The 17,364-nt window shown below is 40.4% G+C and overlaps 1 protein-coding gene across 2 annotated transcripts in view; it reads right to left on the bottom strand.

The window, feature by feature from the left end:
- Window positions 1-17,364, bottom strand: part of LRRC1 (leucine rich repeat containing 1) — a 106,580-nt gene that overhangs the window by 63,402 nt on the left and 25,814 nt on the right. For both annotated transcript variants that reach the window (XM_037392321.1, XM_037392322.1), the window contains exons 3-4: window positions 11,520-11,598; window positions 8,209-8,298 (exon numbers count right to left, since the gene is read on the bottom strand). In XM_037392321.1, the coding sequence (XP_037248218.1) occupies window positions 8,209-8,298; window positions 11,520-11,598 (169 nt within the window). The remainder of the gene's footprint in view (window positions 1-8,208; window positions 8,299-11,519; window positions 11,599-17,364) is intronic.

Raw genomic sequence — 17,364 nt, 5'->3', positions numbered from 1 at the left:
AAATGTCAGCTGTAACCTGTCTTTGGTTAAGCTTTAGCTATGGAAACCAGTTTTACAGTATGAATGATGAAGAGCACTAATGAACTTTTGTAAGATTAATCTGAAAGAATTTAAAGAGAGAGACCTTATACCCACACTATGCAACAGAGGAGAGTGATCTTTGCAAATTCTTAGCTACTGATTCCCAGAAATTCTTACATAAGCCGTAAACTAAAGGAAGTATTAATTTTCTAAATGAGGGTATGTATCCATTTCAAAGCAAACTATCGTCACACACATGAAGTCCTATGGTTCTACCTCAGAATATAAGGGATGCTGTAAAATCAACTGCAAAGCAAGGTAACTAGATTTAGTTTTGATGAAACTGCTGTTATGTCTTACCAGTATTCTTAAAGACCATTCTTCCAGAAACCACTTTGAGACACTCCCCCTCTTCCTTTTTGAAGGCAAAGGAACTTGAAGTAACTTGCACTGAAGTTAAACACTATTCTTTCCTCTCAAGTTTAAGTGTATGATGTGCAAGAGAAAGGCCCAAGGCTTTCCTTAGCAGTACACTTCTAGAGTCTGGCAAGCAGTGTCCTTGTAAATATTCTAGTAAGAGCAATTCTACTAAGAAAATACGATAGTAAGGATTATGTTCCTAACACTTGCCACTTTCTACAGAGCTAGAAGTGGACACAGTGGGAAAATACTCCTTCCCGGGAAGACTAATTTTAAATAGGCACAAAAGAAAGTAAAGTTGGTAACTTTGCCATCTAGACTTAAACAGCAAAGAAACTAGAAGCCAGAGGGAAGATCATTTGCATAGTCAGCTACTTGAATTGAATTGTCAATGCCATCAATTGACTCTTAAAAAGCTACAGATCTTCCACAAATGAAAACAGGATAAAAAAACATTAGAATCTTATCAGCCACTAACTGGAGGAAAGACTGAACAGGTGGCCAGTAGTGCAAGCCACATCCAAATTTTGAAAACAGGAAAGTTCTACAGTTTATGGCCAAGGAATTCCCTAAATATGTAATAAAGGTAGTCTAAGATGCTAATTAAAGCATTTTCTATATGAGCTTGGTTTTCAAGCTGCTTAAATCAGTTTTACTCTCCCTCTCTCTCTCACACACTGCAACAAGCATGGTCAAACAGACAGGAAAACTGAACTCTCTATGACCTTCAAAAGGCATCATTAAGAAAAAGAGAGAGATTCATAATTATGGCTTAGCCTGTTCACTTTTGAGTGCCTTAACCAAACCTTCTCCAATTTGCTTATCAAGATTACTGAAACAGGTTGGGGAAGCTAAGCCAATTCACTATTACAACAAGATTTCATTTTCAAAATATCTTCCATTCCACCCATGTAACATCAATCTTCAATGACTTAAAAAATGGGACTACTTTACTTCAAAAAAATATTGCTAAATAGATCTTAAATAACTCTTCCCTGTATAACATACAAGATGCAACATCTCTTATTTAAAGGCCAGATGGCACTGCATTTACTACTATATTTTAAACAATGTTCCTGAAATAAATTTTGAGTTCCTTAACATTCATTTTTGCCATTTAGCAAACAGCTGTGATTGATTAACACTGAATACTCTACCTACTCAAACACTGTAAATATTACTTGTCATGCTAAATTCAGATAAGCCAGCGAGAGCTTCTAATACTATTTATATCAGCCTAGCCATACCACCTACAAATAGTCCTCCTTCTATGTATGTGCAAGATAAGCCTCCCCATCACTTTTGTTGTATCATGTAAGGTATTTTAATCAGACATCATTATGCTGAACCTTAAAACAGAATTACATTCCCTTGTTCCACACAATTTTAAGAGCATTTTCCATTCTATGGGATGGTCCCAAATGTGTAATCCACACTTGAGGTATCCTAGCATACACTAAGAAAAACACAGTCAAGGACTGGCCCAGAACTCCATTACCAGAATAAGAATGCCATCCTGATCTGCTTCTGAATCAATCTGCATTGAGCACATCATCCTTGCCTTTGAAGACCTTGTATTCTCCAGCTACTCTTATTCAGATCAACATTAAAGATTCTGAGTTCAGAAGTTGCTGAAAACTTCAAAATCTCTAGAATTAAACACAGGTATACAAAAAAAAAAAAAAACCCATGCTCTGTGACTTTGTTTCTCTAACACAAAATACTGTGTATTCGTGGTTCCACAACTCTTAAAAACCATGCCTGTAACAAATCTTTATGCAAACCCATGCTCTTAAGTGCAGTAACATCTGCTCTATTCTTTTCACTATGTTCAGCATCATAATGAAATGCCTATTTCAGCGTTCTACCTGCTAGCTGCAGACGTTAAGAGGAAAATTTCTCTGCTTACCTGGTAATTCCCTTTCAGTAGTAAGGTCCACAGATCCATTCAGCCTGCTTGCAGCTTGGGGGTAAACCAGACTCATCAGTCATCAGCATCAGAAGAATAGCCTTCCCATCTAAAGAAATTCACCCCTCCCCATATCAAGAGTTTCTAAAGCTAAAATAACGCTATTCTACTTTCTTGCATCACAGACTGTGCAGTTCTCTGAAAAAAGCTGGGGGGGGGGGGAGTGGGGGGAGAGAGGCCATAAATGATGGGGATATAACAAATCATGTTATTACAAAAATCTTTTGTTGAATCCTTAGGATTTGGAGATCATGTCCAAGTAGAAGACCATCTGTACGCTTTGGGGGGGGGGGGGGGCAGGAAATTAAGATTGCGTATGGCACAGGAAAGCTTTATTATTCGTCATGCTAGAGCTCAGGCAGGGAACTTCCAAAACACGCTACCTGCCAGTCAGTAATGATCTCCTACTTTAAACCTTAGCATCAAAAAACAACAAAAAAAGAGGTAATCCTTATCTTTTTCAGGCACAGACAAGACTGCTGAAAAAATGGTGAAAGATAAAAACCGGGTATGAGCTAGATGTTTGGTGTGCTCATAGGCAGCAGGCTTTAAATCGTAATTTAAGGCACAGTAGTGAAGCTCTGCACTTTGCTTCAGCTGTTAAAGAAACGTGTTGATTTTCTTGTCCCCACAGGATAACCGCCTTTTTCAAATATGCATTTCATGCTGAAAGGACTGTTGTGTTGGCTAGGGCAGACTCCTTATGAAGCACCCATCTGAGAGTCTGATGCTAGATTAAACATTGGAGACGCACATAAAAGGCCTCCCAAAGAAGGTACCTGGATTTCGTTCAAGCCTAAGAACCACAAATAAATAAATAAACACACAAAGCTGACACTATGTCTCTTCTCTTTCTAGAGTTTAGGCCGTGAAAGCACTGCATGGATCTCTAAGTTCCGAAATCTTTGCTGGTAAAAAGCCAACATCACAGTGGGTTGGTGGTGGTGGTGAACTAACCCTGAAGCCAAAGTTACAGAATGAATGCATATGCACAGACATACATTAGGTTATTCATACTACTGTAAGGTATGCCCTAGGAAGCCTTACAGACAAACACCCTGATTTACCCAAATACCCTTACATACAAATACACTGATTTTTTAATTTCAGGAAAAAGTTATGCCCTGTGTTTTGCGTGTTACATGAATAAGGAAGTATTGAAGAAAAATCCTGAAAGCACGTGGAAATTCCCAGATGCTACCCACACTGGGAGGAACTGGTTATGCTTGCTTGTTGGGCAGCTCTACAGGCACACATGGTCCTGCAGAATAGGCAGGGAAATTAGAACTTGCTCTCATCAGACTGAAAAATGCTGTAAAAGACACTCCCACTCACAGTTTAAATGGTGTAACTTGTTTCTCCAAATCGTTCAACTAGCCAGTGGGACAACTCCTGCTTCATGCACCCACCTAATTATTAATTAAAATATCTCACATGCATTAGCATTCACTGTTTTACTCCAGATAGCAACCACACCATGAGTTAACAGAACACAAATCAGAGAAACATGAAAAGTAGCAATGGTAATATTTAAGACAACTAGTCTGTTATCGAGTCCTAAAGCAGCATGTCACACATCTTTCTAGTACGCTTTAAAAAATACCTGAACTTAAAAAAAGAGGAAACCTTCACCTAATAAGCGAAAACTTCCAGCACATACACCAGCATTGGATAAGCAGATTGAAGCGGTCACACAAAAGATAAGTTGACATACACTGAGCAAGAAAGAAGTAAGACAAAAGATTCAAGGGAGGCCTTGCCTATGTTCTTCAAACATCCAGTTGGGACCCTTTTGACAACAAAAAGGACAAGAAAAATATAAAAGGTTTATGCAAAAGAACACTTAACAGCACAGTAAAAATATTAAAAGCAACTCTACGCATCAGTGGCCTGAAGATGGTTCAGACGTTGGCCTGGGACAGTGAAGCTGGACACTGGCATTCATCTTATACATCAAACGATGTGAAAAATGGACTGGATAGCTGAATTCACGAGGAAGATGTGCTTCTACTAATGGTTCACTGCAAAGCAATTAAAGTCTACTATCTGCCATTAGGAAGAACTTCCTAACTAACTTTCAAAGTACTGCTGCTTCAAAAATATTGCCATTACTTTTGTTGCTTTCCCCATTTAAAACAGTAGGGCAAATCTGCAGTGCCACAACATTTTAAGTAGGTAGCTTAATAAAAACAAAAACAAGAAAGAGACACTAAGTGCATACTGATCCCTGTACTACATGAAGATGAATTAGAGATTTCACTGCCTTTATTAGACAGTTTCCCAGACAAGAGCGTAAGACCCTAAGAATTTAGGATGCATTTCTCCAAGTTTCCACATATTCCAGTGGCCAGAAGACTGGCAGCAAGCACAGGGACTTCGAGGTTTTGCCAAAACAAGCACAACTATGGTAGAACAAACCACCAGTATGTATTTTGTTGCTCACTACTTGACAGATCTCATATAGAGCACACAGGTCCAGACTATTCCATCAAACACCACCATGGATTATTATCCAAAGCACAGAGAAACTCCAGTAAGGCATTTGCAAACATATCCAAACACCTTTGAGAGCCTTACTTGGTCTGTTCAGCCAGAAAGACAAAATTAGCATTACTTTCTAACTCCTAGCATTTTTTGAGTCCAGCAAGTGCAGAGGTGAAAAAAAACAGAGAAGGGAATGAAGAGCACAAGTAAGCAACCTTTGGAGAAGCCACAGAGCATTTCACTGCTTTTATCAAACACAAGGTGGTCAGACGCACCGCCAAATTCACATGCAATAAATGATGACAATTTTGTGAACTAGAAAAGGAAAGCCGCACTTGTTAGCCAGACTGAAAAAAAATAAGTCTATTACTTACAGATCTAATGCTAAAAATTTGATAGAAATCACTCTCACAGGCAAGTAAGCCATAAGGACTTCAGATTACAGTTCTAACTAGGCACAAACAAGACCTCCCAGTAATTTCCAAGGGGAACAAGTCAGGATACCTTTCTGTCACCAAGACACTCCCCAACAGACTTCAGGATAACTTGCATTTTCGATGGAATACACTCATGCTACATTAATATTCTTCTGAGTTGGAAAGCATACATCTTTAGTCCAAGCTTACCGTCGACTTCCCAATTGCCATATTCCCATGCCATACCATGAATACCTGCTGAGCCAAAGACAAGAGCCCCACACATTTGTCTCTGCCTCTTTCCGCATAAATCTGACAGCAGAAATTTCTACTAATGAGATTTAAGTGTGTTTATAAAAATACAGTATTCATATCCTAGACAGGTAACCTGGAAGCCCTTTCCAAATCAAAGCAGACTGGTCAGACTTGAACAGAAGTCTAGCCACGCAGCAGAACTCACCAAGAGCACCAGAACAAGCACTTGGCTCTTCTCAAAGTAAGTGAGGACCTCTGCATTTTAGCTTCAATATTGGGAATTGCATACAGACCTTGAGGGAGGCCAGGTTACAACAGCTCACGCAGGGATGAAATACCCTCATAGCATATCTCTGGACCAATAATCTTAGGACCTTAGGATCAACAATAGGTAAATTTTTACCCTTATTCTTGCACAGCCTCACATACTGACATCTCCACAAATGTCTGGTATCTTCATTTTAGCTGCAGTTGTTCCCAGTCATTTGCTCCAAAACAGAGGCTATCACCACCCACACTACGAAGTGACCTCTCAGGGTAGCCAGCAACCTTCTTCTAGCTACTGTCTGCAAAGCTGCAGTCCACCTCATGCTTTGAGAATCACTTCAGCTTGTCACATTTCTTGTATTCATTTTCAGAATCAGGCAAGATCCCAGATTTTTGGCCTTGGTTTTCAGTAACTGCAAAGCCTGAACAAGCCTGTTCTTACTGCTAGCGCTACAAAAAAGCTGCATGAAAAGTTTTGTTAACTTTTAAAGAAAAGGAAGAATGTCACAAAAGTCCCAGCCCATGGAATTTTTAGGTAAGACTTTGCCACAGTCACTGGGCACATGTTAGCTGTACCTGTTAGTGCTTGTGGATCGTTTCAAAAGACATCCTCCACTTCTGTTGCTGCTGGAGTGGTGCCAGCTGACAGCTTTCATACCCATGGGAAATGGCTAAAGCAATGCTGGTCTGAACTTGACTACATTGCAGGAGCTCTTACTATTAAGATCCTTTCTGGAGGACTCCTCTGTTTAGAAATAGTTGGGTTTTACTGTTAGGGACTATACTGACTCCCTAAAGAATGTGTGTTAGAAATATTTCACTTTATGAATGGATGTCCAAGATTAATAGGTCTCTACCAATACTCGTGACTCAACTTCCGAGTTACCACAGCTTTCTGAAGTAAGATGGAAGTGGTTCAGTACATGGCAACTTAGAACAACAATATGGGCAAGGTAATCATAAAGGTAGGTGCAGGTTTAAAAGGAAAAAAAAAAAGGGGGGGGGGCATGAAAAAAAGAAAAGAGAACAATCAGGTGCTGCAAGAAATTTCTAAAATGGTATGTTTCCCAGGAAAAGTAACAAACTATAACTTCTCCAGAGTTAAAGCTGGAATAGCAAGTTAGATTCTTCAGCCTCCAAAAAAGCAGCTGGGGATATGGGGATACAGGAGAAAACTACAAAGGCACTGACAGCTGATCAAGTACATAGGGATCAGCTGCTCACTGCCTCTTCCAATACTAGGGATCACAGGCAAGGTAGGTAGAGCCAGTCTCAAAAAAAAAAAAAACAAACCAAAAAAAACAGCAAGAAATCAATGAATGCAACGGGTAATAGACCTGTGCCGCTATTTGCCAGGGGAAAATGCTAAAGATGTCTACACAATCTCAAGGAGAACCTGTACAAATACCTGGAAGAGAAATTAATTATGGGTTACCAATCAGACAAACCAACATCCAAAGCTCTGGAAATCCTGTGAACCAGGAATAGTCAGGGGATGGAAAGCATAAGCAAACATACTTTTCTTCTTATTCTTCACTAGGCATCTACTTACGGCAACTGTAGAAGGAAGCTGGGCTAGATGAGCCTTTGATCTGAACCAGCACAGCCATTCTCACATATTCAAGTGAGGATACATGTAATTACCTCTTCTCCTTCAAACTGGAAGAGGTACCCTGCTGTCTACTAAGAGGAGAGAGATCTCCCTTCTGCAAGTGTGGATGTTTTATTTCAGTACAAATGAGACAGATAAACAACGTTCACTTGACTTTCCACATGTGTCTACTTCGGAAGTCTGTACTTGCAACCCTGTACTACCTTCTAGAGTTAAACACATATTAAAAGCTTATCAAATTTCATCTTAAGATCTATGCCTTTGAGTTTTCATCTCCACAGCTCCCACTGGAGTTTTTTTCAGGATCAGACTGCTCCTGTAGTTTGGAACCTTCTAATTTCTATCCTGATCACAGCCAGCTTTTACCCATCTGTTCTTCTGCCAACAACCGCCCGGTGTTGAGCTAAGCTGCAAGCCATCTGACAAGTTCACAATAACGGATCAATGGGCTACTACAATGAAGGAAAGCAAAAGGTCAGATTTGCATCACAAAACACCTAGTTAATTTTGTACCTAAAATTCCAAGTTACTCCAAATCACAGAGAACAGAGTTGAAACACACACATGCTTCTGCTAATTTCAAGTGAAAATGCAAAGTTATTTTTCTTAACAGATCCCTCAGAATGGAAAGAACATAAAAATAAATGCAGATCTGTAAATAACTTCACAGATATATTACATACAATGATGTAAGTCATTTATACAATAGGCATAATAATAAACAGAAAATAAATTAAGATAGTAATAAAGCATGAAGAACTTACTTCCCAATGTTTTCAGGTAGTGCTTGCAGAGAGATGTCGTTTACTGAAAGACACGTTAGATTCTGTAATTCAGGAAAGCTTTCAGGCAACCTATGGGGATATTAATTCAAATCAAGGACTTAGAGCAGAAATATTCACATTCATGTAATACATACTGGAAAAGAGAACATGCAGTGGGGAAAAAAAAAAAAAAAAAGTCTATTTAGCAAATACACACAGAGGGAGGCATGCCCAGACTTCAGCATGACTCTCAGAAAATTCTAAGGATCATAGTAAGAAAAAAAAAACCAACCACCCATGGCTTAGAGACTTTACAGTTTCTTCTGTGTCAAAGAACAGGTAATACCCCTGTCTCCTAACACCCCTGCCACCGTTCCCTGCCCCTAGTTTGCAACTTTAAAAAGGTATAGGGCTTGAGAACATTTTTAAGCATTTTAACAAATTTTAAAATAACAAACATAATAAAAAAAAATTTTTTTACTACTATTTTCCTGTACTAATATCCTGTAATATTTCATTTACACCTAAATGGTACAATAATTGAATTATTTTTATTCAGGCTTCAGTTACATACATGCTGAGAGCATGGCCATTTCACATTAGCTACTACACTGCTCTTCAATTTCTGCTTTTTGAAGAAACAGTCTGTTCACTAAGAAGACGATGTTCCCCTGTTACAGCATTTCACATTTACTGGTTCACAACACAACAGTATGTAATACCTCCCATCTTATGCTATAAAATGCAGACATATGCAAAACGCTCTCAAAGCTCCCAAAGCTTTTTGGTCCATCACCCAACCAGTCTTCTGCAAGGCTCAGCGCCCCCCTCCCCTCACACAGACCGATTCCTGTACCACTCACTGCTCACTGGCAGCTGGGTTGCACCAAGCAGCTAAAGTTTGCAGTTGCACAGAAGACAAGGTGGGGCAAAACAGGTGACGAGACAAGAGGAGGAGAAGCCCCTGGCCCATCCATCCAACTTCTGCTTGACCCCCAGAAAATGCAACCTAAGCTCAAGCTATAGCATTTGGTTTGGTTCCTGCTCTCCTCATCACCCAGCTCAGGGCACATGGCACAACCTGCAGGCAGCTAGCCAAAAGGAGATGTGTACCTACAGGTAAAGACAACTGCGCATGATGAGGAAAAGGCAAATTACAATGGGGGGTAAGGGGGACTTTTCGTGTGCTCAACTCCATACTGCACTGTTTGTCATTTTCTGGACCTTTTTAACAGAACATGCTCGATATCTCCAAAACGTGAGCTCTACTGTAACTATTCATTACTGTTTAGGCACTAACAGGTTTCAGGCTGCAGTTAAATGGTCTGATTATCTTTTGGTCACCCCTGAAGTGGACAGATAGCTGGACTAGATGATCATTGGTAGGTCCCTTCCCACTAGAACTATTCTATCTGCAGCATATAGTGGATTCCCAGTCTAATCTACAAGAAATGTGGCTGCTTTTAATTAATATAAACCTGAAATCAGCTGAAAACACCTGGAAAAATGGTCTGTCAGCTACTTTCAATGCTGCAGGTTCATCAGTCATTAAGTTCAACAATGAGGCAGCATACTGTATTAGTGGTAGGACATTGACTGGGAAGATCTCCAACTGGCTTTTAAGCTTAGAGGAAGAAAGGACAAGAATTAATGGCTAAAAAAAGTTCCAGGATATCACACAAAAAAGGAAATCACTACTAGACTTTCCCACTCTGCCTGGGCAAATTAACACCAAAAGCTACATGCTGGTAAGACTGAAATTCTGGATCTCATCACAGAAAATACCTGGCAACTGTGTCTCAACAGCTTTTGGTATCTGTGTTTTCTAACTTAGTAAGCTGCTTGGCTTTTCCAGGACACACATACACTTTGGAGCCACTTTATCAAAAATTTTTAAAATTCCCTTGAACTGCCAACAAAGAGTTACGGATCTATTTCATCCCATCAAAAAGCCTTTCCACCCTTTTGTTAATTCCACTCAGCTGTAGCTGTGCATTACACTTACTGCTTAAGCAAACACATTACTTGGGCCCCAGGCCTTATTCAGCACAGAAAATGGAGAAGGATAACTAGCACACTACTACAAACAATTTTGATTTCAGTACCACGAGATGCAGCTCTGAGCTTTTCCGAGCTTTATGTAGTGCACACTGATGCCTGGGAAAAAGCTGTTTGGTGACCCTCACCACTTGCATATCTAAACATCAGTTCAGCCTCAGTTTGCTTTACTGGATTTTTGTGGTATTATTGTCCTCACTATATAAATGGGTTACAGAGGCACAGGGATTAAGATCACAAGCATCCCTTTAATGCTTAGAGATGTGCCTTTCCACAGAACTTAGGATGCACTATGGGCAATATTCAAAGTGCACTTCTAAAGAATCTCAGCTGTACACATGGAGAAGCCATCCTGCAAAACCACTGGAGCGGCTCGAGATATTACAGACACTCTCTTGCTTGTAAGCAGTACAGCATCCTAGCCAGCCGGCTAATTGTGCAAGTATTGCTAGACCATCTCAGCGCAAAGCAAAGCAGGTCAGCAAGCACCCACTGTGAATACTCTGGCTTATGTAAATTGCAGAGCATCACAAAGGAGCTCTGTGGCACCGGCTGGTTTAGGAAAGAGTTCTCCAAACATTATTCAAAGGCCTTTAACTAGCAGATCACTTCTTCCTTGCTATCTCCAGCCTCATTTTGCTAGATAAATTCCAAGTCCTTCAGCAAATGGAACAGAGAAATGTGAACAAAACTCCTCCTCTATACTGAAAGTGTGTGTAATCCCCAATCCCCTCATCAGAACATGGACTGGCAGCAGCTGTAGCAGCCACCAACATATGCAATGCATTTTTGCCACATGTTACTGCATGTCACTGTGTCCCAATTGATGAGAGGGTGATGAAACACTAGTCCAAGCTTTAATCATTAGTAAAAGCCATTATCTGCAGCGGCTGATGTAAAGTCTGTTCCAAATCATCAGGCACCTGGGTTTGTGCCAATGCATTCGTGCTACCCACTGCCTTATCTCTCCCAAGTATGAGCATGCTTTTCCTATGCATTTAAGAAGAGAAATGAAAATTACTTGAGAGACAATCAGATTTACATTTTTCCTGGTTAGCTAACAAATTTCATCCCCTCCCAGGGGATGAAACAGATCTGAACTTTTGCTGCGGTCCCTGACAGAGACAGACACTGTTGGCAAGATTTCATAGAAATCCTAGATCACAATTTTTAAGGACTTATTTAAAATTGTAATTGTTACAGCAAGATTATAATTCTGGTACAGCAGGTACTAAGAAGAAGGTGGAAGTTACCTAGTCAGTGGATTCCCACTGAAATCTGCTACCTGTAGTGCTCTGCAGAATGAGATGCTTTCTGGTATTTCAGGAATATCTGCAGAAGAAAAAAAAAAGGAACAAAATTGTCAACAACTGTACTGCATCTACACTGAAATCACTGCCTCATTACATTCAGCAACTTGCTATTGCAAGGAGTTACCTTAGTATCTTTCAAGACATTTCAACATGCAAGACTGCTTCACATCCACGTAAACGGCTATCACGGCAGAGCCAGTTTGTGCTTTTTCACCCCCCATTTCCCCCTCCTGCTGCATGCTTGTCTTCCTGATCCTAGACTACTCAACTGTCCTTGGACTGATCTTTATCAGCCTCTGCCCATCAAAAAATAGACTCTCTACGTGCAAGAACCGTCCTAAAAACCAACCAAAATCTGAACCTCCTGTAACCTGATCAATACATGCCCACAATCTGGGATGGCAGAAAGTACACGGGGAGGGCAAGCAAGGGAAGGAGGAAGTGAACGTGCAAGTGTATCCACCCGTCATGTACACTCATGGGAGCAGAACAAGCCTCCCTCACACTAAAGCCAGGTAATTTGAAATACTATCCAAATTAACGGGTCCCAAATAAGTGCTAGTACGCTACTTCAGATTGCCAGAAAGTAATCAGAGATATTTGTATGTAAAAGCAGATTTATTTTTCTTTAGTACTTCAACATAAAACACTACCTACTGAAGTTCGGCATGTTACATTTAAAAATAAAATAGTCTTCCGGCCCTCCTACATCCAGCTGTATTTCCACAAATAAGCTGTGGGTCCTCTGTGTAAGTCCTTCGCTACTGTCATCGAGCTCCAGCAAAAACGAAACAAACATGTTTGGTTTCCCCGTTTAACAACTTAAGATTTTTATGATTCATTTTGAAAAGAATTCAAACAGACAAAAAGCGCAAATCTTTAAGTAAAAATCAGAATTCTGTTTCCAAGTTTTTTTTCTTATTTCCATGTTTTTCTCCAGGGCATTACATCTAACTCCATCCCCTCTTCCTGCTGCTCTCTTCACAAAGAATACTTTGGGAAACGTTTTCATAGTTTCCTCATGCAAGTGGCACCACTGACCTCAGCTGCCACAAGTGATCTAAATACACTGAAAATATTTGGAAATTGGGTCCCTTCCTACCTAGCTGAGTAACTCAGAATTGACTACCTATGTATTTCCTTCAGCTCTTCTACCCAAAAGCACGTGATGGAGAGAGGAGGGGAGAAGAGAGTACCTGCTCATCAGGTTCATGTCTTTCGAGGTAATTTGAGCAAATGCATCTATTTTGAATGACTCCTAGCTCAGAATGCAGAGCCTGGAAGAACATTTTCCAAATCCACAGGTCACCAGTTGCAAACGAACAATCAGCAAAATGGTGGTAGAGGAGCACCTCCTGGGAACCTTCTTCTTTTTCCCATGTGAACAGGAAGGGCTGGAGGGAAGGAGGGATACAGACACCCCCAAATGGCTTTCACTCCATCCCAAGTGGTGCTTCCTCTTGGAATGGAAGGAAATCACTCTTGCCTCATGAACCCCAGTACACCCAGTACACTCTCCAGGCACAGCTTTGAAAACAGCTGGGGCAGGCAGAGAAACGGTTCCTAATCATTATGAGTAGCTCTGGAGTAGTCTAACCACTAACCCCAGAAATACACTGCATATTCAGAAAGTATATTCACTGTATCAAGCATCAAATATAAAAATATCAAAATAATGACTGATAAAATATCAAATACCAAAAATATTAAAAAAATTATTAAGAGAGGCGAATACCCACAGTGCGACATATCAACACAAGCTGTGCTTCCACAATGTCAAGCAAAGCCACCTAGGGTGAGGTTTGCACGAAGCTGTGCATGCAGCACAAATAGTTCCTTCGGTACACTTGGTGAAGGAGAATAAACTGCTTTTAAATCTACACAAACCCCAGGACCCATCAACAGCATAGCTGTTCCACAGAATGAAACAGGTGACTTCAGAGACTACGTCCTATCAGAGATACGTTCTCACACCCCCACTCCCTCATAGCAGCTTTGGTATTTGCGGGGAAACACTGGACTTCTCCCAGAAATCCAACAGCAATGAGACAAATTCAGAGTGAAGTGTTAGGTGAGACCTTTGAAGTTAGAAGGGACAGGTAACACTGAGTCCCCAGGTGAGGGCGAAGCCGCCAGCCGCAGGGAAGGAGTGGAGCAGCGGGCAGGACTGCAGCGAGGTGCTGGGCTGCGGCTGGGAACCCCGCGCTGGGGACACCAGGCAGGAGGGCAACCAAGCCTCATGGTCAGGCTCTTCAAACCTCTTCACAGGTTCAGTCTCAAGTCTGGGTCCAGCACAACACACGCCAATAGATCCTCCACAAAGAATCTCAAAGTAGCCACACAACTACCACAGGAGCCACAGGGCTCCCAAATTTAAATGGGAGACACTTGAACAACCAGCCTATTTCGAAGTGCCACGTTCACACGAGTCTCTGCCGACCTCACTTCAGGAGCCAAGACTTCACACTTTATTCCTTTCACATGGTAGGTACAAACAGGTCTGAACAGCACATTTAAGTAATTAAAATGAAAAAGCCCCACAAGTTTCATTATGATTGCCTGATTAAATGATGACCTTAAAGTGATAAATTCTTGTAATGCTCAAAGCACTTAAAAGCATCTGCCTGTCACTAACACTCCAGAAAGTAAAAGCACTGATGCCACTGCAGGGACATTGCTCTCTTGCAAACAGATAGATAGCAAATTAACAAAAAGAAACAAGTAGTGTTAGTTTAACATTCATGTAAATGCATTCACTTTTGAAAGGGTGTTCTAAGAAATGCATACAGTACACAGAAATGTAAACCTTCCCTTTCTCTACAAAGCTATGCACATAAAATCAAAACAATATCAAAATTGCATTTACAGACAGCAAAGCTGATGGTTTTCCCCATTCTGTGATTGAGTGCCACTGCATAAGACTGAATTTGTACTACCGAATTATTGACAACAGAGGTCCTACACGCACTCAAACAGACATTGTTACTTCTACGTTGCAGCAACAAACACTGATACTGAGCTCAGCTAACAGCAGCAAGTAAAGAATGTGTCATCCACCATTTAATCTTCATACCACCCTTTCCTGGATAAGTAGCTGGAAAAGGGACATTGCTATTTCAAAGCTTCTGAGTACTCAAAATAGCTCATTTCTTTGCAACCAAGGCAGCATCCACAGCTTTTATACATGCATATATGTACATACACAACCTTTTCATATACAGATACACACTTTTCTATGTGAATCGTTCTCCCAAATAAAAAAAACAACAAACCAAACCAAACCACACACACACACAAAATCAAAGCTCAAGTAGAAGTAACTATCCTAATTTGTTTGGGGGGAAAAATAATTCTATATATATGTATATACACGTGCACACACATAAAAATGCAACAGCTAAAGCACAAGTTAAACATAAATCCTCAGTGGCAACATTTCTGAAACTAATGAGGCTACTGATTTTCTCCACCAACATGTAGTTTCGTTGCCATACTGCAAATAATTTCTCTTTACTTCGGTATGATGGACTATGAGAATCAGAAATGCCTTCTCAGCAAAACTATTTTGATAAGCTTTTTCTGTTACAAATCTTGGGTATTATCTGTAAAACCCAACAAGTATTTAAGCTAAGTAAAAACTACTCCAATATAAGATACTACTTGAAATAAGACAGTATAGGCACTGCTTATAGTTTGGGTGCATTTACAAATCACTGCTTTGAAAATGAAATGTGCTTTCCCAGCCTAGATATTCCAGGCTAGGAAGTCACTACCTGAGCAAAAATCTTCACTAAGAGATGGTAACAGACACAAGGAAAAGAAAGGAAATTCCATTTCTATGGGGTTTTTGCATGTAAAGTGCATTCCCTCTCCCCACTGAAACTTTCACTGTTTGTTTTTGTCCTCCACCTAACTGGACAAAGACAAAAATTCAATGCAACTCTTTGAACTGAGGATCATTATACATTTAGTACATGCCACAAGGTTGAAATATAACTTTGTCTTAACTGCAAGGCATTTTAAAAAGATTTCTCAGGCAAAAAACAACCAAATTATGAGCAGATGCTTTATCATTACATGTGAAGATCACTGTAACGTTGTTGAATAAACAAACTGAGAAGAGAAAAAGCAAGGAGCATTTTAGTATATGACAAAAAGCCTGGAGGGATAATTATAGCAGAGAAGATGATGGTCCATAATAGAAGCATTGACATAAATCAACTGAAATGCAGCAGAGGATATTAAAATATATAAAGAAATCCTTCTGTCTCTTGATGGATTAAGCAGCTTTCATCACTACTGCTGACTGCTTGATTTCGTTACAGACATTAACACATACACCTCTGCCAGTATCAGCAGCAGTAAGTCTGAATGCTTTTCTTGCCACTGCTGGTTAACCAGCTCAAATCCTACTTAAATATCTAGGATTCTTCTAATGCTACACACTGACGAATGCTCTACATTTACACGATGCCCCAGATGTTCTGTAATAGAGATTGTGCAGCACTGCTAATAATAAAACCATAAACCAAGCATAAGCCCTGTGACGTATGACAATACAAATACTGGCAGCAAAAAGAAGTCATGCCAGCAGAAGTGGATCAAAATCAAGCTTAGCAGTCATGTATCTAAGAGGACATATTTCTTCCTCACCCCCTTTCAAAATACCTCTTCAGATATTTATACTAATTCACACAAGAATTTGCTAACCATCTAGCAAGCCTTGTAGAGGTGACTTAAGAGGTAAGTTTGACACTAGGGGATTCTGTACTGTGAATGAGAAAATTACTTTTAAAAATTCTGTTGTTTGGTGCCAATTTTTAAATTTTTTTCTAAGATTTTTACAACAGCTACACCTTTTAATACCCCATTCCTTCTTCTGATGGCTAAGAGGGAGAGGGAAGAAGACAATATTATTTTTAAACAGATAAAACCTTTTGTATGGCATATTTTTCCCCCATTTTGCATGAAGTTTCAAGAACTGATAACATATTTTTTTTGTCTACCCAAAGGCTACGCAGCCAGCATCCTTTATGCATTCTGCGACAGGGAGTATGATTTTCAATACCTAATCAATATCAAGACAGCAATGGCCAGGAAGGTCCTAATCTGCAACAGGGCTACCGGACCAGGGCTACTCAAACAGTGGACTCCAGCTTAGAGTAAAAAGTATTTTTAGAACTCTGCTGAAGTCTTAAGACATCAGAGATGCACTACATTCCTGAGAGAGAGAGTTTACAGTGTTCAAGGGTCTTTCAGGGAGCAACTACTGGGTGGTGCTACGTTCTCCAGGTATGAAGGCAACACAGAACACTGTGCTTTAGAAGAACTGGAGCTGGCGCACTGCACACACCCCAGCAAAAGCCAGCTGAACAGTCCTAATCTAGGTGGTGATACTGGAAGGCCCATCACCAGGTAAATACAACCCAGGCAAAACACCTTCACTGCTTGGTGATTAGAAATTTATTAAGCAGTTGATTAGCTTACACCAAATGTATACCCGGCAGCCCATTCCAGACTCTGAGACTGAAACCCCTCACAAAGCGCAGCATTACCCCTCAGGGGAGAGTTAACCAGCAGCAAACCAGGTCTCGTCCACCCACTTCAATACGCAGAAGATCTCTCCCCCTGCCTCTTCTCACATATATGACATACAGGATCTACAGTACATCACACATACACACACAAAAGGTCCACTGAAGCATTAAATACTGCAGTGCTCAAGTGATTTAGGAGCTGTCACAGTTTAACCCCGGTCAGTGACTAAGCCCCATGCAGCCACTGG

Source organism: Falco rusticolus, chromosome 6, assembly GCF_015220075.1.
Source record: "Falco rusticolus isolate bFalRus1 chromosome 6, bFalRus1.pri, whole genome shotgun sequence".
In the NCBI taxonomy this organism is placed as follows: domain Eukaryota; kingdom Metazoa; phylum Chordata; class Aves; order Falconiformes; family Falconidae; genus Falco; species Falco rusticolus.
This window is presented reverse-complemented; position numbering and strand designations above follow the sequence as displayed.